Source organism: Pseudorasbora parva, chromosome 4 (assembly GCF_024679245.1).
Source record: "Pseudorasbora parva isolate DD20220531a chromosome 4, ASM2467924v1, whole genome shotgun sequence".
NCBI lineage: Eukaryota > Metazoa > Chordata > Actinopteri > Cypriniformes > Gobionidae > Pseudorasbora > Pseudorasbora parva.
The window spans coordinates 7,689,823-7,713,208 of NC_090175.1; the positions used below are offsets into that span (position 1 = coordinate 7,689,823).

At 41.0% G+C, this 23,386-nt stretch overlaps 2 protein-coding genes across 2 annotated transcripts in view; both read right to left on the bottom strand.

Moving 5' to 3' along the window:
- Positions 1 to 5,473: 5,473 nt before the first annotated feature.
- On the bottom strand, positions 5,474 to 6,094 carry LOC137073754 (keratin-associated protein 10-10-like). Its single transcript, XM_067442463.1, has one exon. It carries the CDS (start codon positions 6,092 to 6,094, stop codon positions 5,474 to 5,476), a length of 621 nt encoding a protein of 206 aa, XP_067298564.1.
- A 2,551-nt stretch (positions 6,095 to 8,645) lies between these two features.
- The window catches only part of LOC137073755 (B-cell receptor CD22-like), a 35,149-nt gene continuing 20,408 nt past the window's right edge, over positions 8,646 to 23,386 (bottom strand). The window contains exons 5-12 of the mRNA XM_067442465.1: positions 10,809 to 11,063; positions 10,456 to 10,710; positions 10,123 to 10,380; positions 9,764 to 10,024; positions 9,594 to 9,687; positions 9,420 to 9,465; positions 8,950 to 9,218; positions 8,646 to 8,817 (exon numbers count right to left, since the gene is read on the bottom strand). Of these exons, the coding sequence (XP_067298566.1) occupies positions 8,784 to 8,817; positions 8,950 to 9,218; positions 9,420 to 9,465; positions 9,594 to 9,687; positions 9,764 to 10,024; positions 10,123 to 10,380; positions 10,456 to 10,710; positions 10,809 to 11,063 (1,472 nt within the window). The 3' untranslated portion in view covers positions 8,646 to 8,783. The remainder of the gene's footprint in view (positions 8,818 to 8,949; positions 9,219 to 9,419; positions 9,466 to 9,593; positions 9,688 to 9,763; positions 10,025 to 10,122; positions 10,381 to 10,455; positions 10,711 to 10,808; positions 11,064 to 23,386) is intronic.

Here is a 23,386-nt window from a genome sequence, read left to right on the forward strand (position 1 = left end):
ATTCCAACTCTCTTTGTTTACTCTTTAATAGAAGTCAGGTTACGTAGCCTACTACATTTAAACAACATTTTATTAAATTAATTTATTCATATTTATATACTTTAGATTTAGCTCACACAAGTGGCAAAACATTTAAACATAGTTAATAGCCTTAAATCACAAACATTTTAAATGAGAAACTTACAATAGTCTATTCATAAACAGCCGACTCTCGTCTTATCTTTTGTTTTTACACCCTTTTAAAAGAAATCCTGCAGGTCAAAAAGAACTTTGCTTTTCACCTCCAAAGTACGAGTGCTCTCCATTATGGCACTTTTTTTTTTAACCTAAATGCCAGGTAAGGTGTCGTTTTGTTTCTTTACTTGAGAAAAAAAAAAAGCCATGTGTTGACTTTGAAACAAGAGTATATTTTAAATGATATGCATCTGTGGTGAAATTACTAGATTTTCGCGTCAGTACATGTTTATTTTAATGCGAACAATGTTCTATCACTTTAATGCAGCAACGCAGCGCAGCAAAAAATAAACTCGGTACGAAAACGATCCGTGCACTGCTGCAGACGCAACGCACCTGGAACGGACTGACGGACCGCATCCGCGTGCAGTTTGAAAGCTGTCATCCGTTAACATGGGTACGGAAAAAAATACGCACCGCACACGCACTGCAGACGGAGTATGTGTGAAACGGGCGTTAGGTCTCATATCCGCGGCTATAAATGGACCACTCGCCGTGGTGATGTCTTTTGCCATTTGAATAAGTTGGAAATGTCTGTCTAAATGCTGCGGGGATAGTTTGTGGGATAGTTTGTGGCTGTTTCTCCTTTTTATCGTCTTGTTGTCGGCGTAAATGAGTTGATTGACATGACATGAATTATTCCCGCTGCTGTACCATCAGCAAATGCGACATACCGTTGTTTTTTAATCCATCAATCTTGCCAACACCATCATAGCTTACAAAGAATCCAAAGTTCACCCAAACACCAGTCCTGTTGGTTATTGGAGGATCTTCTATTTCTGGTTTGTTAAACGCAATAGCCATTTTGCCACAAGCATTCAGCGCGTAGCCTGCTGAGTAAGCGAGCACCTGACTGAGCAGCCTAAAACATATTTGGTGTTTTTTTTTCCCTTTCACTTCGGCGGTGTCAGGGGCATTGTCTGTTATGTCGTTTTGGTTATTGGGCTACCTTGTTGAACGCATATTATTATATTTCACACACTTTTTTATTTTCCAAATCTAATTAATTAGTCCAAGAACCGTTCGGTACATAATGCGTACCGCGTACCGAACCGAAAGCCTCGTACCGAACGGTTCAATACGAATACGCGTATCGTTACACCCCTAATATATATATATATATATATATATATATATATTTTTTAGGGGGGGGCTGAGGCATAATTTCATAAAAAAAGGGCCTAGTGACGCCTATGAAAATATATATAAAATATATAATATAGTGACCATGGTTATGACAGTATTAGCCTACTTGATCAATTTAAACAGCTATCTCTGATGTAATGTTTTTTTTATTCAAATTAACTATGCTATAATGTTCTGCACCTGAAAGTAGCATGGCGTGTGGTCCGTCCAGTACTAATATTCAGTGTAATGTTTTGCTCAACGTTATGATAGAGCGACCAGCTTAGTAGAGAACAAGTAACCAATAAGTAGACTAACATACCTGTATATTTCGCTTTCTTTTTTATATTTCCTCTTTTTTCTTTTTACGATACTGAGCCTCTGATGGCTTTGACCTTTCCATGATGATGAAACTAAAGCACGCTGTAACGAGTAGAAATATAGTGTGGCCCCTTTAAGAGTTGCGCGCGCTCCCAGCAAACGAAGTCTGCATTTTGTGTGTGTGCGCACTGAGTCTTGAGCTCCCATCATGTGTGGGGATTATTTTCTGTTTTCTGTTGCTAACAGTCAGTTATTTTGTTTTATTAAGTAATGCTGTGGACGGAAAGGGAGTTTGTGATGAGAGTTCAGCGGGGAATAAAGTGTGATCTGTTTGATGTTAATCGCCTCCGTGTTTGCATCCACTCCAGTTACATTAAGTGAGCTATCCGCATTTTTCACTCGGTCACAAGCGTTACAACCAAGCGGCAACCTCCCGCGATCTCTCTTGAAGCCAATACGGAAGTAATGTAAACTGCAATTCCTCAACTGGTCACTAGGGACAGGCTCCAGAAGGGAGCAGAATCTCATTGAGCCCCATGTTAAAATTCTCAACTTTAAAGCAGAAAAAAACATGTTTACAGCCCGGTACAAATTGTGGTTTTGGCTTATAAGGCTAATTTTGATCTTCATGACAACTGTGAGGGGGGTGAATTTTTTTATAACTCATTCGTTTACGTTATATAAAGCCTTAAAGTTCTGCATAATGAAGGGCGTGGTTACAAGTGGTAGCCATTCATCCGCCGTCTATAGTCATTGCGTCACGTCAGCTCCGCGCACATCCCGCCTTTTTGCCCACTTTCTGTTATACGGGAGTGACACGCGATGACTCGCTCACAATATGGCAACGCCCAGCTCGCCCATACTTTAAGCTTCAGAACGGCTTATCAGAATCCTATGGGTGACGTCACGGACACTACGTCCATATTTTTTTACAGTCTATGGTTACAACGCCACGGATGTCGACGTTCCCTGCCGCCCTCTACATGATCTCATTTCATTACAGCAGCGCCACTATCACCATGGCGACTTCACTCCAATAATCGCAACTACTCATAATGCTTTGAAATACCAAAAGTACGAAATATTAATAATAAAATATATATGAAATAACTAAAAATTATTGTTGGGGCGGGGGCTCACTGGCGCCCCCCAGCTGTTGGCGCCCTAGGCGACCGCCTAGTTTGCCTATGCCTAGAAACGGCACTGATAGTATAGCTGATTATTATCTGATGTACTAGAAAGTCACCTACTCAAGCATTAACAATAAATGAGGGCTTCTTACATTTCCCAATGCCCTGACACCAAATCATATTCATCATGCAATAAAATATTTGCATGTTCGCGTACATTAACTGAATAATTTCCACGGCCCTGTGATATAAGGGTCCACTAAGGCCCTGTGTGGTAGTGTGGGTCATGTAAGAAGTGACCAACACACATCTTGTCCCAAAAGCTGTAATTTTCTTCTCTTTCACACTCCTATACATTTTACGAACTCATCAAGTAATATGCAAAAACTGTCATACCTTGTTCGCAGTAGCGTTCTTCACTAGGACTCAAGGTGCAAATGGTGAGATTGAAGACTGAACAGACGTATTAAGCAGGGGTTGTAAATAAAAACATTTCCTGTCTCTATGCAAATAAGTCTCAACTGTACCGGGGTTTATAATTATTCGTGGGTTGAGTCGTTTCACACTGTACATTTCCCAGGGTTAACATTCTTATTTGCATATTTGTGGTGATAGTGTCATTGATGTGACCTGATCTAGCATTGTGTCTCTTGGTGTTGGACGTTTATAGTAATCAAAAGCATAAAACCCAACAAAGAGGAGTTGCCCACATAAACACTAACACAAACAGGACTGGACACTACACACAGGTAAAGGCTGAACTTATGAATGCTGACAGACGGGTAATTGATGTAACACAGCTAAACCAAACGAACTATATATCATATTAACTCTTTCCTGCCAGCGTTTAAAAAAAGTTGCCAGCCAGCGCCAGGTTTCTGACTATTTTCACAAACATTTAAAAGCCCATAAAATATGACCCTCTTCTTTTAAAAAACAACAGCAACAAAACAAAACGCTGTATTCTAGCTTCATGCATTCCCTTTTTATCAACACTTGAATATGGGTAAGTTTCATTAAAAAAGCAAAACTTTGAACAAAAAGCTGAGAAAATCCCGTTTTTGTGAAAGACTTTGTTTCTAGATCAGATTCAGAGATGATCAAACACAGGTGGAGGAGATCGACACTCCTAATGCTTCAGTCCTGTAGCTCGCTCTGGGTCCACATTTCATTCAGTGACATTAGGCAGTTTTGGTTCATATGATTTTTAAAGGGGGGGGGGGGGGTGAAATGCTGTTTCATGCATACTGAGCTTTTTACACTGTTAAAGACTTGGATTCCCATCCTAAACATAGACAAAGATTCAAAAACTAACGTTGGACGTTTGATGGAGTATTTCTGTGTCAAAAATACTCCTTCCGGTTTCTCACAAGTTTCGGCGAGTTTTTTTCGAGTATGGGTCGACTTGACGTTAATAGAGTGGAAGGTCCTTGTATGGGCCGTACGGGCTCTTCTCCCGGTAGGGTGCGCGCGCGACCAGAGGGAGAGAGGAAATGCACGGCCATAAACACTCGCTCAGGTGAAGATCCACTCTTCCGTGAACACTTATGACTCGCCGCGCTCTCGCTCCACTTTATTCCTATGGGTGACGTCGAGCGACTTCAACGCTTCAGCACAGCATTCGAACCGATTTGAACGCAGAAATGACGGGAAGCTTCACAACATTGCGGATTTCCACGGTCACTGCTGTCACAGGACTTCACCAAATCATACCAAAGAAGTGTTTTTGACGGAGCGGTCCCAGTGATAAAGGTTTGGTCCTGCTTTGGAAGCAGCCGGTGAGTAAAACTGCTTCAAATGTCTGTGCTGTTGGCTCGTTGCGTGAGTAAACATCAGTAAAAAACACGATCGCGTGCTTCGTCATTCAAATGCGCTAACGTTACTCCATATAACGTTACACTAGTCTGACGTGCAAAACCGTTTTGCTTGCTACTGCTAAGGTTTAGTTGCATACAATAGTCCATAAACCGAATCATGTCCTCATAAACTGAGAGTAAACACACACAAATGTTGAGAGGCCACTAAATACAGTACATACCACAGAGACGGACGTCCTGCTGTTGCTGTTTCTCCTGTTCAATTTATTTCAGCCTCCGGATCTGATTCTGGATCACGTATTAGCTGAATCCGATCGATAGCACACTTGGGTCGATAGCACACATGGGTCGATAGCATACTTGGGTCGATAGCATACTTGGGTCGATAGCACACATGGGTCGATAGCACACTTGGGTCGATAGCACACTTGGGTCGATAGCACACATGGGTCGATAGCACACATGGGTCGATAGCACACATGGGTCGATAGCATACTTGGGTCAATAGCATACTTGGGTCGATAGCACACATGGGTCGATAGCACACATGGGTCATCCTTGGGTCGATAGCACACTTGGGTCGATAGCACACTTGGGTCGATAGCACACTTGGGTCGATAGCATACTTGGGTCAATAGCATACTTGGGTCGATAGCACACATGGGTCATCCTTGGGTCGATGGCACACTTGGGTCGATAGCACACTTGGGTCGATAGCACACTTGGGTCGATAGCACACATGGGTCGATAGCACACATGGGTCGATAGCACACATGGGTCGATAGCATACTTGGGTCAATAGCATACTTGGGTCGATAGCACACATGGGTCGATAGCACACATGGGTCATCCTTGGGTCGATAGCACACTTGGGTCGATAGCACACTTGGGTCGATAGCACACTTGGGTCGATAGCATACTTGGGTCAATAGCATACTTGGGTCGATAGCACACATGGGTCATCCTTGGGTCGATGGCACACTTGGGTCGATAGCACACTTGGGTCGATAGCACACTTGGGTCAATAGCACACTTGGGTCGATAGCACACTTGGGTCGATAGCACACTTGGGTCGATAGCACACTTGGGTCGATAGCACACTTGGGTCGATAGCACACATGGGTCGATAGCACACTTGGGTCGATAGCACACATGGGTCGATAGCACACATGGGTCGATAGCACACATGGGTCGATAGCACACATGGGTCGATAGCACACACGGGTCGATAGCACACACGGGTCGATAGCACACTTGGGTCGATAGCATACATGGGTCGATAGCACACTTGGGTTGATAACATACTTGGGTCGATAGCACACTTGGGTCGATAGCACACTTGGGTCGATAGCACACTTGGGTCGATAGCACACATGGGTCGATAGCACACTTGGGTCGATAGCACACTTGGGTCGATAGCACACATGGGTCGATAGCACGCATGGGTCGATAGCACACATGGGTCATCCTTGGGTCGATAGCACACTTGGGTCGATAGCACACTTGGGTCGATAGCACACTTGGGTCAATAGCACACTTGGGTCAATAGCACACTTGGGTCAATAGCACACTTGGGTCTATAGCACACTTGGGTCGATAGCACACTTGGGTCGATAGCACACTTGGGTCGATAGCACACATGGGTCGATAGCACACACGGGTCGATAGCACACTCGGGTCGATAGCACACTCGGGTCGATAGCACACTCGGGTCGATAGCATACATGGGTCGATAGCACACTTGGGTCGATAGCACACTTGGGTCGATAACATACTTGGGTCGATAGCACACGGGTCGATAGCACACTTGGGTCGATAGCACACTTGGGTCGATAGCACACTTGGGTCGATAGCACAATTGGGTCGATAGCATACTTGGGTCGATAGCACACATGGGTCGATAGCATACATGGGTCGATAACATACTTGGGTCGATAGCACACATGGGTCGATAGCATACTTGGGTTTCTCCACGCTTGAGGACGTCATCGCTTTGCGCATTCGTCATTCTTTAGCTACCTCCCACTCGATACGCCTTTCAGGCACTCGTTTTTTTCCGGAAAGACTCGGTACAGCCCATATTTCTTTTATAAATATAATAAAACTAAAGACTTTTCGGAGATATGAAGGATGCAATACTACTCTATAGGTACTCAAGATTGACATGAGATTGACTGAGTGTTTCACCCCCCCTTGAATGTTGATCATCACAATATTTTGCATGTATCTGCTTACATACGGTCGCTTGTTTTACTGCATGTGTTTTTTGATGAGGAGATTCAGTTCTCATTCAGAAGATGTGTAATAGCGCCCCCTAGTGTCTAACAGTGAAAACATGGGAACAATGAAAATTCAGTTTTTGGCCAGGAAGGCGTATTCTCACAAATAACAGCAAATTCTGTGTTTGGCGGGGAAAGAGTTAAAATATTGTGAGCAGATTAGAAGAGAAAAAAATACGTTAAGTGCCTACAGATAGTCATGCAGTGTGAAGAAGTGAGAACTGAGATCAAACAAACACACTGAACCGAACACAATCCTGACACTAGCGACATTTATACACTTTCTCAACTGGCTTTTATATACTTTCCACTGAAAACAGTTGGCAACACTGAGCAGAGGAGCATTGTTTTGGTGATTACAGATGTGCCCAGAGTAACAAGTGATCGCCTTATGACATCAAATCTCTCAATAACCAAATAAAAACGCATATCTGAAAAATATGTCTTATGAGCAGGTAACTGGGAATTATTATAACTTGGCTAGGCTATTTATAGGCAAATAGAAAAAGCAGAGACTGGTTTAAAGATTGGCATTATCAACCAAAATCATTGTTTTGTGAACCTATTCCTGACAGCTCTGAAATATGAATAATGAATAATTTAAACAAGGCAAACACAGTTTGGATGATGCTTTTATGATGCACTCGCTCATCATTTAAATTGTGTAAAATTTGAACAAAACATGTACATAGAAAAACAGTGTAGCTTTAAATTTAATAACATCATTGCAAAAGAAAAAGAGTATTACAGTACTTTTACAGTACTAATGAAAAACATGATGAAAAATAAAATAGCCGGCACATTACAGTAATGAGAGTTGGGTGTAAAATGCGCAAAATTATCATGATTATGATGTAATAAAACGAAAGACTTTCTGACGATTTTCAGATTTAATGTATTTAGCAAGAAAATCTCACAGTATGACAAGACGAGAGGAAACATCTGTTCTACACTGACTCTATCGTGTGTGTGTGTGTATGTGTGTGTGTGTGTGTGTGAGACTGTTTATGTGGTTTATGAGGACACAAATTTGTATAACTACATGGGTATTACACTATAAATGTGGTTTATGAGGACATTTCAAATAGCTTTAAAAACATACTAAATTATGTTTTTTGAGAAAGTAAAAATGCAGAATGCTTCCTGTGATGGGTGGGTTTAGGGGCAAAGGGCAGGGGCTGTGTGTACATATGTATACATATAGATGTCCATTAATAACTCTGGTGTTTGGAAGTTTAGGCCATGTCCATAAGAATGTGGTCAGAGGGATGCAGTTGGGCAGGCTGCAAAAAAAGGAGGAAAAAAGGCTTGCTAGATTTTGCTCCGTTTCAACCACCATAGGGAGGATGCAGATATGGAGACGGAGATGTTTTGTTTATCCTTAACGTGTAAAGTATTTTAAATGGAAGGCCTTGTAGAAGTGTGTGAGCTGTGAACTGTAGACCTGTCACCTTGCCATTGACTCTTTCCAAAGTATTTGGATCTTGTTATCTTGTGCAATGTCTATCAGATGCAAATAAAAGCATTCAAATGTTTGTGTGATGGGTAGGTTTAGGGGCAGGGGCAGTATAGGGGGATAGAAAATACGGTTTGTTTTACGCCTATGGAGAGTCCCTGTAAACCACATAGACCAACGTGTGTGTGTGTGTGTGTGTGTGTGTGTGTGTGTGTGTGTGTGTGTGTGTGTGTGTGTGTGTGTGTGTGTGTGTGTGTGTGTGTGTGTGTGTGTGTGTATTCAGGTCGTAATAAAAAAGCTGATTATAAACAGTAAACAGTAAAACCCATAAATGTGTAAATGGATGAACTCAGGAGGAGAGGGAGATGGGAACATGACTTCGGCTGGTCTCTCGTCAGCTTTAACAGGAACCACATGCTCTTTACTTGACTGAGCTGTAGATCACATCCTCAGATCTGAGGAGAAATCAGACAAACATGTTCAAGTGTCATTTCAGGAGGTGACCATCCATCATCTCAACAACTCAAAACCAAGAGCTCTTAAGCACTGGATGTGTTTTATTCGGGTTCTGATGAATCGTTTCTCACCTGTTGGCATCCGACGGATTATGCGTCACAGTCTGACAGTCGTACTCTTCATTCTTCTTCATGTCTTTGTTCTTGAAGTGATGGACACTGGCATACTGAACCTCTTCAACATCTGCCGAGTCTTTATCTGTTTGTTTTCTCCCGGAGCGTGCAGGTTTCTTTGCTTTAATGTTGGAGTACAGATCATCAATCTGATTGGCTGATACCAGTGAATACAGTGGAACGTCATTGGTCGAATCCGTTTCTGCCGATCTGCCAGAGCGATCATCCTGCAGTTTTATCAAATAAGATATTACACAACAGATATAAAACTAAAGATCGGTCATGACAGTGAGTTACATGCGTGTGGTTTTCCAGATTGTCTTCATGTCAAATATTTGTCAAGCAGCAGAGCATGATCTTGTAAATCTTTTATTTTCTAGTTAAATATAATATCATGTCATTGTAGATTCCGGTATTATCAAACTTGCCTGATTTTGTCTGATAGCTTCAGCTCCACCATCTCTCCTCTTCTTCCTGGAGAAACATGTTTTTGTTAGAAAGTACTGAAAAGTAATTAATTGTAAGAAACATTTGATATTTTTCAACCAATTTTGCATTTTTATAAATATATATATATATATAGCTGCTGAACATTCACTCACTTTATGAACACGATGATGATGATGATGACGATGATGATGAAGATGAATCCCGCCACGAGCCCATAAACTGTGTGCAGATCTTCTCTCTGAACTCCTGAAACAAGATGATCATGAAGATCATTTCACACGAGAGACAGATTGAACTGAAGGAGTGTGTTTATAGGAAATACCTTTAACAGAGAGTGAAACAGACGCTGATCTCTGAGAGCCATATTTATTCTGAGCCTCACAGTAGAAGCGTCCACTGAAACTGGAGCTAAAGCTGGAGATGCTGAAACTCTGTCCAGATCCAACAGCTGAGGTTTGATCCTCCTTAAACCAGCTGAAGTTCACAGCAGGAGGGTTTGAGTCACTGCTGCAGCTCAGAGTCACTGAATCTCCCTCCACTATTACAGACGGACTGACGGACACTGAGACGCTCTTTGGAGGATCTACAGGAAAATAAAAAAATATATAAAAATGTCATTCAATAAGACCAATGATTAAACAGTTATCATCCAGAACTGATCAAAAGTAAAGGCAGACTCACACATGACATTCACGTTCACAGGAGCAGAGATCTGAGATCCGTGTTTGTTTCTAGCAGAGCATTCATATTTTCCACTGGCCTCAGACTCAATATTAGTGATCCTGTAGGTGTCGCCAGATCCCAGAAGTGTTCCTCCTTTAAACCAGCTGAAGTTCACAGCAGGAGGGTTTGAGTCACTGCTGCAGCTCAGAGTCACTGAATCTCCCTCCACTATTACACCAGAGGAATTAAGGGTCACCACAACATCTCTTGGTGCGTCTGAAAGAGACAAAAATAACATTATTGGATAACTCACTATAACCAGACGATTTACTGACTCAGTTATTCACTCACACATGACATTAATCTTCACAGCATCAGAGTCTTTCTCTCCATATTTATTTCTGGATCTGCACTTGTATTGTTCACTGTCATCAGAGCTGATGTTGGAGATGCTGTAGACTCCTCCAGATCCTACAATCAGTTCTCCTTTAATCCAGCTGAAGTTCACAGCAGGAGGGTTTGAGTCACTGCTGCAGCTCAGAGTCACTGAATCTCCCTCCACTATTACAGACGGACTGACGGACACTGAGACGCTCTTTGGAGGATCTACAGGAAAAGAAAAATATATATAAAAATGTCATTCAATAAGACCAATGATTAAACAGTTATCATCCAGAACTGATCAAAAGTAAAGGCAGACTCACACATGAGATTCACGTTCACAGGAGCAGAGATCTGAGATCCGTGTTTGTTTCTAGCAGAGCATTTATATTTTCCACTGGCCTCAGACTCAATATTAGTGATCCTGTAGGTGTCGCCAGATCCCAGAGATGTTCTTCCTTTAAACCAGCTGAAGTTCACAGCAGGAGGGTTTGAGTCACTGCTGCAGCTCAGAGTCACTGAATCTCCCTCCACTATTACAGACGGACTGACGGACACTGAGACGCTCTTTGGAGGATCTACAGGAAATATATAGAAAATTTTATTTAAGCCATGACCTTCCATCATAATTATTCAATTACAAAAGTGTATCTGCAAGTATAAATCAAAATAGCGATGAAAAAGGTTGAAATCTTCATCTGAACTGATCAGGGCTTCAGACTAAAACATCAATTAAGGAGCATCGGCTCCTATAGGGGAAAAATAGGAGCCAAATAATTTAAGTGCCACAAAATTAGAATTTGAATTTTTTTAAGTAATGTCACATTGCACTTCATTTTCATTTTTATTGTACAGTACTATATAAAAGTCTTTGGCACATTAGTATTTTCACCCCCCCAAAAAAATCTTTAAGCCAGTTATTTACAGTAGATACAGTATTTTGCAATAGTGTGTCAGGAAATATCAGTTTACATTTTCAAACATTTATATTGCCAATAATTGGAATAATCCACTCCAGTGAGATTTGTGTCTGCAGAAGGAGTCTGACAACAGCTGATCCACACGAAGAACTAATCTCACCATCATCGAGTCCCATTACCACACCTGTCCCTAACTCTACCCTTAAACTGACCCACACCACCACACCTGACCCTAACTCTACCCTTAAACTGACCCACACCACCACACCTGACCCTAACTCTACCCTTAAACTGACCCACACCACCACACCTGACCCTAACTCTACCCTTAAACTGACCCACACCACCACACCTGACCCTAACTCTACCCTTAAACTGACCCACACCACCACACCTGTCCCTAACTTTACCCTTAAACTGACCCACATCACCACACCTGTCCCTAACTCTACCCTTAAACTGACCCACACCACCACACCTGTCCCTAACTTTACCCTTAAACTGACCCACATCACCACACCTGTCCCTAACTTTACCCTTAAACTGACCCACACCACCACACCTGTCCCTAACTCTACCCTTAAACTGACCCACACCACCACACCTGACCCTAACTCTACCCTTAAACTGACCCACATCTCCACACCTGACCCTAACTCTACCCTTAAACTGACCCACACCACCACACCTGTCCCTAACTCTACCCTTAAACTGACCCACACCACCACACCTGTCCCTAACTCTACCCTTAAACTGACCCACACCACCACACCTGTCCCTAACTCTACCCTTAAACTGAACCACACCACCACACCTGTCCCTAACTTTACCCTTAAACTGACCCACACCACCACACCTGACCCTAACTCTACCCTTAAACTGACCCACACCACCACACCTGTCCCTAACTTTACCCTTAAACTGACCCACACCACCACACCTGTCCCTAACTTTACCCTTAAACTGACCCACACCACCACACCTGTCCCTAACTTTACCCTTAAACTGACCCACACCACCACACCTGTCCCTAACTTTACCCTTAAACTGACCCACACCACCACACCTGTCCCTAACTTTACCCTTAAACTGAACCACACCACCACACCTGTCCCTAACTTTACCCTTAAACTGACCCACACCACCACACCTGTCCCTAACTCTACCCTTAAACTGACCCACACCACCACACCTGTCCCTAACTCTACCCTTAAACTGACCCACACCACCACACCTGACCCTAACTCTACCCTTAAACTGACCCACACCACCACACCTGTCCCTAACTCTACCCTTAAACTGACCCACACCACCACACCTGTCCCTAACTCTACCCTTAAACTGACCCACACCACCACACCTGTCCCTAACTCTACCCTTAAACTGACCCACACCACCCCACCTGTCCCTAACTTTACCCTTAAACTGACCCACACCACCACACCTGACCCTAACTCTACCCTTAAACTGACCCACACCACCACACCTGTCCCTAACTCTACCCTTAAACTGACCCACTCCACCACACCTGACCCTAACTCTACCCTTAAACTTACCCACACCACCACACCTGTCCCTAACTCTACCCTTAAACTGACCCACACCACCACACCTGTCCCTAACTTTACCCTTAAACTGACCCACACCACCACACCTGTCCCTAACTTTACCCTTAAACTGACCAACACCACCACACCCATCTCTAACTCTACCCTTAAACTGACCCACACCACCACACCTGTCCCTAACTCTACCCTTAAACTGACCCACACCACCACACCTGTCCCTAACTCTACCCTTAAACTGACCCACACCACCACACCTATCCCTAACTTTACCCTTAAACTTACCCACACCACCACACCTATCCCTAACTTTACCCTTAAACTTACCCACACCACCACACCTGTCCCTAACTCTACCCTTAAACTGACCCACACCACCACACCTGTCCCTAACTTTACCCTTAAACAGACCCACACCACCACACCTGTCCCTAACTTTACCCTTAAACTGACCAACACCACCACACCCATCTCTAACTCTACCCTTAAACTGACCCACACCACCACACCTGTCCCTAACTCTACCCTTAAACTGACCCACACCACCACACCTGTCCCTAACTCTACCCTTAAACTGACCCACACCACCACACCTATCCCTAACTTTACCCTTAAACTGACCCACACCACCACACCTGTCTCTAACTTTACCCTTAAACTGACCCACACCACCACACCTATCCCTAACTTTACCCTTAAACTTACCCACACCACCACACCTATCCCTAACTTTACCCTTAAACTGACCAACACCACCACACCTGACCCTAACTTTACAGTCATGTTTCTTCATTCTTTCACATTCATTCTACTACACTAAGTGTAAAAGGACTCAAATTAAACAAGTTCACAGTATAAATACTAGTTGTAAAATGAGAACTGTTTGAAGCAATCGGATTTCCAAATGAAAAGTTACCTTTGATGGTATTATTCGAGTAACATACTATAAAAAAGAGGGCTGTATATAAACAGTAGAGGGCTGTAAATTAACAGTACATTGCTGGCAACCACAGCTGCCAGTAGATTACCGTTATTTTACAGCACAATTTTTTACAGTGTACCCATAATCACCACACCTGTCCCTAACTCTACCCGTATCCCACCTCAATATCAGCAAAAGTTCTTTGCAATACAGTTTGAACAAAGTAAGTACTTATTTTTTGATGTAAGTGCACAGTACTTAAAGGACAACTCCGGCAAATTTTTACATTTATCTTGATCGTTATATCTTTGTGAGTACAGTCTATAGAAAAAAAATGAACCGGATTGGTGCTTGCAACACGGATACTTTCCTGACGTGAAGCAGTTTGTTGAGAAAACTAGGTGCTTCATGATGGAGGGCTCCTTAATGAATAAAGAGGTCTATCGGCTGAAAAAAATTGTGAGGAAACTCAACTCTGAGCTTAGTAAGGATAACAGTGAGAAAATCTCATTCTACTTATTGTAACAGAATGTTCATGTGGGCAGAGTTTTTTATTTGTTTATTTTTATTTTTATTTTCCTTAAGTATATGTCAATGTTGCTACTCTAAATCTGAATGGTGCTAGAGATATGCACAAAAGAGCTGAATTATTTGAAGTGATTCATCAGAAAATAATTGATGTCACTCTGTTACAAGAGACGCATACTGATCTGAATAATGCTGCGGATTGGGCAGTAGAATGGAATGGGACTGCTGTTTTAATTCATAAAACTTCAATTAGTGCCAGAGTTACTATTCTTTTTTCTAAGGGTTTTAGTCCACACTCTTATCAGGTTGAAGAGGTTATCAAAGGTAGACTTTTGCAAGTAAGAGCCTCTTTTCAAAATGTGGTTTTTGTTTTCATTTGTGTGTCCATACCAACTTCAGTTGTGGAAAGGATTTTATTTTTAAATACTTTGTGTTCTGTGTTACAAAACATTGCTGTTGATGAGTATTTAGTTTTGGGTTGTGATTTTAACTGCACAGAGTCCAACTTGGACAGAAATCACGTTGAACCCCATTTACCTTCAAGACAACGTCTTGTTCAGTTATTAAAGACGCATGATTGAATTGATGTTTGGAGACAGCTTGGTGGAAAACAAAGACAATACACGTGGACTCATGTTCGTGATGGCAGGATTTCTTCAGCAAGATTGGGCAGGTTTTATGTTTTTAAACATCATTGTAGCATTGTTGAAAGTTGTTTTATTACTCCATCATGTCTCTCAGATCACAGTATGGTTCATTGCAGAGTTTTTTAAAACTCTGTAAAGCCAAAAAGTGCATATTGGCACTTTAACACCAATTTGTTGAGTGATTTGTGGTTTAAAGAAAGCTTAAAACATTTTTGGGATGTTTTTAAAACTACAAAGAATTAATTTAGAACACTGCAGCAATGGTGGGATTTTGGGAAAGCCCAGTTAAAACAGTTTTGTCAGCAATATTCACAGAATGTCACTAGAGAAGTAACCATGATGTTGAACACCTTAGAGACTGATATTTTAAAACTGCAAGAATTAGCTCACTTGCATGGAAATCAAAGTGATGTGGAGGGTCTCATAAAAAATAAGAAGACTCAGTTATCTGATCTGTTAGGGGTTAAAGCGCAGGGTGCTTTGGTCAGGTCACGGTTTCTGAATGTAAATGAGATGGATGCACCATCAAGGTTTTTTTTTGTTGTTTTTTTTAGTTTGGAGAAGAAAAGGGGACAGAACAGGGTCATTTATGCTCTACGTTCCGAATCTGGAGCATTATTGACTGATCCCAAAGTCATTCGAAAGCAAGCAGTCACTTTTTATGAGTCTTTATATAAAATTAACTTGTTTCAGATTATAGGAATGACAGTGACTTCTTTGATAATCTTCCTCAAGTGGCAGAGGAGGTTAATGCATCAGGTGCCTTGACCATGGAGGATCTATATAAAGCCCTCCAAGGTATGGAGCTGTGTTACATTCAGTGTGTTTTGTATTGTTTTGGTTTGTTTCTCTTCTGTTTTATTAGTTATTCTTGGGACCATTGGGAAACTCGGCTGTTCAGTATGGCATCATCATTTAAGACGCAATGAGTGACGTTCGACCAATCCGCTGACGTGCTGGCATGTTAAAAGGCCTCAGTTTTCATGAATGGGCAGTGAGAGCTAATCAGCGCAAGATCTCGCTCATTTTTCGGCACCTTCCGTTGTCTTGTAAAGTACCCTGATTATTTGTTAGACACTTGACTACTTGGTTCTGAGTTAACATCTTTTTTTTCTGGAATTATTATTATACTAGTCCTGTCTGAGAGAATATGTGCATACGTTAGAGTTGATTGCGCACAGGTGTTCTGAGATCAACGTGTTACTCGCTGATGTTGAGAGACAAACGCTGTGTTTTACTCGGCCAGGTATTAAGTCTTTGATTGTCTTTAGTTATTGATTTGAGTTTGTGTTGTCTTATTTAGATAGGTAGTTTTTGTGTTGTGTTAGTTAGTTAAAGGGAGAATTCGCCCTCAATTGTATTTTGGTTTTGATATTCAGCATAGTTTATTTAAAGCGTCGTATACGCTGAAGATCTCTGTTTTTTTTCTAAATTTTTCTTTGTTAGGTAGTTTAGAGGTTTGGGTTAGTAGTAGTGGGGGTTTTGTTTTGATTATTTCATTAATTTGGGCGATTCTCTTGTTTATTATTTGTTTTTCACGTTTACTGTCTTTTGAACATATTACATTTGATTTAATAAACTATGTAAGCTTCACTACGTTTTGTTTGTGGTTGTTTTTCCTGTCTACACCTCCACAGTCACATCTTACATAAATGTTGCGTCATCATCCCGTTTACATCTTCACGTAACAAGCTGGGAAAAGCACCAGGGATTTACAGTCTGCCAGTAGACTTTTGGTCATTTTGGTCAGAGATTGGAGAAGACTTGCTAGAGGTACTGAATGACAGTTCTGCTGGAGGGCTACTGCCGTTGAGTTGCCACAGAGCAGTCTTGACTCTCCTACCCAAGAAGGGTGATCTGACGGACATCGTGTTGGCGGCCAGTCTCCTTGCTGTGCAGTGACTACAAACTGCTCTAAAGTTTGAGCTAACCGATTGGCAGAAGTTATGGACCAGGTCATACATCCTGACCAAACATACTGTGTCCCCGGCAGGTCAATCTTTGATAATGTTTCATTGATTCGAGATCTTCTTGATGTCTCTAAGGTGTTAAATTTGGATTGTGGTTTAATATCATTGGATCAAGAGAAAGCTTTTGACCGTGTTGAGTATGTGTATTTATGGAGAGATTTGGGGGCTTTTGTTTTTTGTCAAAGTTTTATAGATCAGGAGAAAGTTCTCTAACGTTCAGAGTATTCTCAAGGTCAACGGTGGGTTATTTGCTCCTTTTGGGGCTTGTAGAGGTATTAGGCAGGACTGTTCGCTTTCAGGTATGCTCTATTCGTTGGCCAGAGCCTTTATTACAGCAAGTAAGAATTAAGCTTCATGGCATATCTTTGCCAAATTGTAATGGTAGCATTTTATTATCAGCATACGCTGATGACATCGTAGTTCTGATTAGTAAGCAAAGTGATGTAAATGCTTTATCTGAATTGCTTGTCAAATTTAAAGCTCTATCTTCTGCTAATATTAATTGGAGTAAAAGCGAAGCTTTACTTATAGGAAGTTGTAAAAGTGGAAAACCAAAACTTCCTGCTGGTTTACATTGGGGAAATGAAGGTTTTAAATATTTGGGTGTTTATTTAGGTAATGACACAATAGTACATATACATTGGGAAGGTTTAATTGAGTCAAAGGACGCCTGGACAAATGGAAGTATTTGACTCCAAAATTGTCATACAGAGGACGCATTTTAATTATTAATAATTTGGTGGCGTCTTCCTTATGGCATAAGTTTGCCTGTATAGACCCTCCTTTGCAGCTACTTTCAAAAATCCAGGCTATCCTGGTGGATTTTTTTGGGAATAGATTACACTGGGTCTCACAGAATGTATTGTTTTTGCCAAAAGAGGAAGGTGGTCAAGGTCTGGTGCATCTTAAAAGCAGAATTGCAACTTTTCGCCTGCAGTTTGTGCAAAGATTGTTGGATGGACCTTTAAATTGTAGCTGGCGTACCGTTTCTTGCCTGATTTTACGTCGTTTTGCAGGATTGGGGCTGGACAAAGGACTTTTTTTGATGCATGCCCAAAAAATGGACACTTCTACTTTGCCAATTTTTTATAAGAACATTTTTAAAGTTTGGAGTCTCTTTGATGTTCAATGACCAGAGAGCTCACATTCTCTTTATTGGCTGCTAGAGGAACCCTTAATCCATGGCTCTCGGTTGGACATAACGGACAGCTCTTTTTTTCCTGGACTTAGCAGGTTGCTGTTAAAACACATTGGCCCTCATTTATCAAAAGTGCACAGCAAAAACTCCAGTGTTAAATTAACTCCCCTGAGAGTACATGTGAGACCACACTCAAGAGTGTTAAAGTGTTAAAGTAAGAGTGTTAAAGTAACACTGAAGCAGTGTTAAAGTTAATAAGATAATTAACTGATTAATGGAGTGATGATTGGCAATTATTGAAGATACCTGATGTTAACAGAATTACCAAATGAGGCCATTTTTGGTGATCAGTGTTTGTTTAACTTGGGCTCTTGACCCTTGACTTTGTAAGATTATATTTTGTTTGATGCCGTAACCAACAGTCAGACAAGCCATGAGAAAAGCTGATTGTTTGGTGTTGGTTATGTTTTGATGTTGTCATAACTTGATCTGAATCACTCAACTAATTTAGAGTCTCTTAGTTGGGTTTATCTGGTTGATTATAACATGAGATCCAGCATTTTCAATATAATTCTAATGATTTCTTTGCCACTAGAGGCAGACGTTGAAAAGACGTCCACTGAAGAGCCAGAATGAAAGTTTTTATGACGTCTGTTTTGGACGTGATCTGCACGTCTGATATAAACGCTCATGGACCTCAAGGTTAAACACTAGTTCAAATCTGCTCATTGTGGACATATGTTTTATCTGTAATTGCACAGCAACTCACAGACAAAGTGTGTTTATCCAAAAATCATAAAAACAAAATTAACAGATAATTAGATGTTGATGATTTATGGTTCATTTGAAGTCACCATTGTGGAGGGAAGCGTTTGCTTTAGTTGGGCTCTTGGTCCCCGTACGTGTGTTAGCGTTTCTGAGGCTGCTGTAACTGTGTGTGTGTGAAACACAAGAGTTGTGGCTGAGAAAGCAAAGCTAAAGTGACATCAGGTGTTGTCAGCTCCTTGTTGATGATAACTAAATCATCAGAAAGTGTGTATCTGATATTATGTTTTTATTTGGTACAATAGTAATTTGTTTATAGCCTCTGCAGTATTGGCACCAATAGCCTTATCCTGAAGGATGATAAAGTACATACACCCAATGTTTTGAGAAAATATTTCCCATGATCACTCACAGACATCAAGGTTTGGCCTATGTTTCACAACAATGGTGACACAAAAACGCTTCCTGCTGCAATGCATGCTGGGTGGCTTCGTAGTACAAAACTGATGCTTGATTGTCACCATTGTTGTGAATCATAGGCCAAATCTTGATATCTGTGCGTGACCATGGGAAATATTTTCTCAAAACATTGGGTACACATACTTTTTTTCTCATCCGTCAGGATAGGTGGTCCTTTTATTGCTATTGGTGCCAAATAATGCAGATTTACAAGATTATAGAGGCTATAAACAAATAACTATTGTGCCAAACAAGAACACAAAAAACAACATCAGATGCTCACTTTCTGATGATTTAGTTATCATCAACAAGGAGCTGACAACATCTGATGTCACATTAGCTTTGCTTTCTCAGCCACAACTCTTGTGTTTCACACACACAGTTACAGCAGCCTCAGAAACGCTAACACACGTACGGAGACCAAGAGCCCAACTAAAGCAAACGCTTCCCTCCACAATGGTGACTTCAAATGAACCATAAATCCTCAACATCTAAACCTCTGTTAATTCTCAGTAAGAGCTTCTGTAGACGTCTGACTCTGACAGAAATAGTCAAAGTGTGTCTTATATCTGTGATTAAGGGCAGCACAGTGTCTCAGTGGGAAACACTGGCTCCTCACAACAAGAAGATCCTGGATTGAATCCTGAGCCAGAGAGTCTTTCCTTCAGGTCTGGTTTCTCTCATGATCCAAACATGTGTGAATTACAGATGATAAGTTGTCTAAAGTGTCTAAAGGTGTGAGTGAAGTTTCTTTTATTTTTATGATTTTCGGACAAACACACACTGTCTGAGTTGCTTTGCAATTACAAATGGAAAATATGTCCACTTGTGAATTGTGATGTTCTCATTTGGTGATTCTGCTTGTTATCATCAGGTATCTTCAATAATTGCCAATAATCAGTTAATTATCTTATTAACTTTAACACTGCTTCAGTGTTACTTTAACACTCTTATTTTAACACTTTAACACTCTTGAGTGTGGTCTCACATGTACTCTCAGGAGAGTTAATTTAACACTGGAGTTTTTGCTGTGTGCGTACACCAAATTTCCAGCGTACACCTTGCGTACACCCAAACCCACGGTGACTTTGAGATTTATCAATATGGACGTTGGCGTACGGCACGCTCAAATCCTACGCCAGCTCAGGAGGTGGTGTACGCTGAGTTAGTGCGAAAATGCGCAGAAAAACAATTCCTAACACCACAAAACGCACTGACAAGATATGCTATATTATGACCCACTGTAAAAAACCACAACAACAACATTTAGTGTTTATTTTTGTGCAACATGAACGTCAATGTTTAATTTGTGTGACTTTACCAAAGCGTTTGATCTGTAGGCATATGTATTCCTCCAGTCGCGAGCCTGTGCGCTTTATCTGACGTTTCAGGCCCGCCTGGCCCAGCAGCTGCGCACGGACTGGGACTAAAATAATTCAGACTGACAAAATAATAAAAATGACATTCTTCTTTTAAATAATAATAGTAATAAAATCAATAAAAACGACATTCTTCTTCTAAATAACAAGCGTCATTAAGAATAATAATCATAATAATAAGAATAAGAATCTTACAAATTGTCATGTAATTATTAATGTGAATGAATCTTACTCCACATCACATCATCATCACTATTGTAGGCCTACACCCCAATAGCCTACATGTGCCGTGATACGAAATTAAATGCTAATTGTTTCAAAACGTGCTGTAAAATAATGCATTGTGATGGTAATTTCATCCAAACAGCTATTTAAACTGCTGGAGTGCGCTTCTCAACCTCTTAAGAGTACTCGTAATTTGGGTCCATATTTTGTTTTTGTCGGTGCCTTTAATCCCACTCTTTAAACTCCCAAATAAAACAATTTTGTTTTTGTTTTTTTTCACTTCCCTGGTGATGGTCTCGATGGGCGCGTCTCAATCATCTCACTAGTTCAGTAGTCAGAGCACTGATCAGGGAGTCAGCCCGTTGACTTATGTCCTAATCAGTGCCCTGACTAGTGGACTAGTGAGATGATTGAGTGCGCCCGATCTCCACGTCGGAGAAGTTTCGCTTCTTTGCCGTCTTCTGTTTGTCCATGGCGTAAAATGAGGGCGTGGGAGAGGAGGAGACTTGAATATATAGGGGCGTGTTATTCTAATGACGATCGTTTTCATTTATCAGTATTGCGTACACCTGGATTGCAAAGGTGCGCACAGTTTCATAAATCAGGCGGTGAGAGGAGTGTAAGCATAATCTTACGCCAACATATACACCAGTTTCTACGCAAGATTGATAAATGAGGGCCAATGTCATCACTCTGAATCACCTACTAAATATTGTAGGGCCGGATTTCATGAATGGAGCAGTATTAGCTCAACACTTGGGAATCAGGTCTATTCATCTGGTAACCCAGCTGCTCATGAAATGGAAAGCTGCCCTTAAAACAACGGAAATGGACTTGTTAACAGAGTATCGTGTAGGCTCCTGTGCTCTTTTCCTTGTTTGTTTTTGTCTATAAATGTTGAAGGGATTACCTCCCCTTTCATTAAAAGTGGTCGACTGTTGGTAAATCCTTGTACAGGTCATGTGATTTGGTTTTTAACGAAAAGATGTGAAATGGAAAAGTTGATTCTCCCAGGTGTGTTTTTTTAAAAACTGGATCAAGACACAAAACCTGAGTGGAGATCTTTGTATAAACCCCTGTTGACCAAGAGAAGCGGTGATTTGCAATGGAGAATTCTCCATGGTGCGGTCACAGTTTACGCTTTTGTTTCCGTTTTAAACCCTGATGTTCTCTCTATATGCCCCTTTTGTTCTAATAGAGAAACTGTATTTCATGCTTTAAGAATTGTAGTAGATTACAGTCTTTATTTTAAGTTTTAAGCAGTGTTTTTAGGAGTTGTAATGAGACTTTTTCTCTGGAAATGTTTATTTTGGGGTACAAATATGTGAAGAAAAAAAGATGTGTTTGTCAACTTCTGAATTTTGTTCTAAGCCAAGCAATACTGGCAATTTATGCAAGTAGAAAAAAGAAAATAGAACAAAATGTAAATCAAAATTTGGTAGCATTGTTTTCTAACTTGGTGAATACAAAGGGTTAGGGTTGATGTTCTGTCCTGTAAGTCTGTTGATGATTTTGTCACATTTGAATGTATTTGGTGTTGTAATGAGGCTCTGTGCTCTGTGATTGAGAATGAATTGATGTTTTCAAATATTTTGTGAGAAATATTTGTTTATTTTAATTTTTTTATGTACTGTGTTGTAGGAGTGTATTGTGAATAGGAGTTATTTGTAATTAAAGTTTTGTTAAATTCTAAATCTCTCTCTCTCTCTCTCTCTCTCTCTCTCTCTCTCTCTCTCTCTCTCTCTCTCTCTCTCTCTCTCTCTCTCTCTCTCTCTCTCTCTCTCTCTCTCTCTCTCTCTCTCTCTCTCTCTCTCTCTCTCTCTCTCTCTCTCTCTCTCTCTCCCTGAGGTCTTTGATAAAGTCTGATATTTTCTGAAACAGAAAGCTGATCCTCGCTGTCTCTGTTCGTATTTTGGCGCTCAGACTCAAAGGAGAGTTTTTTTCCTCTGCATCTTTGCTGCGCGTCGTCTCATTTTATCACGTCAACACAACAGATGGGCTACTCATCTCAGAACATGGAGGTAAAAAGGCAAATTTTTTAATCGTAACGTACATTTATATGTAAAGTGCCGATCTCAGCAAAAATATCACTCGCAGATTTATCAACTCAAGAATAAGATTTATAGAAAGGATCACTAAATTCTGAATAATCTGTGAAATATTAATGAATCAGTTTGTACTCACATTCAACTTTAAGATGAACAGCAGGAGATTTCAGATGTTCATTTCCTCTTACAGCACATTGATAGTTTCCTTCATCAGAACGTCTGACTGACCACAGCTGAAGCTGAAGCTGATTCGCTGTCTGATCAGTTAATGTGTGTGTGTCTCTGTACCAGATGAATGGTGTGTGTTCAGGCAGAGAGCAGCTGCTTTTACAGGT

What these genes read in the sequence shown, in the direction of transcription:
- LOC137073754 (XM_067442463.1), bottom strand. Translation starts at nt 6,094, where the DNA reads ATGACCCATGTGTGCTATCGACCCATGCGTGCTATCGACCCATGTGTG.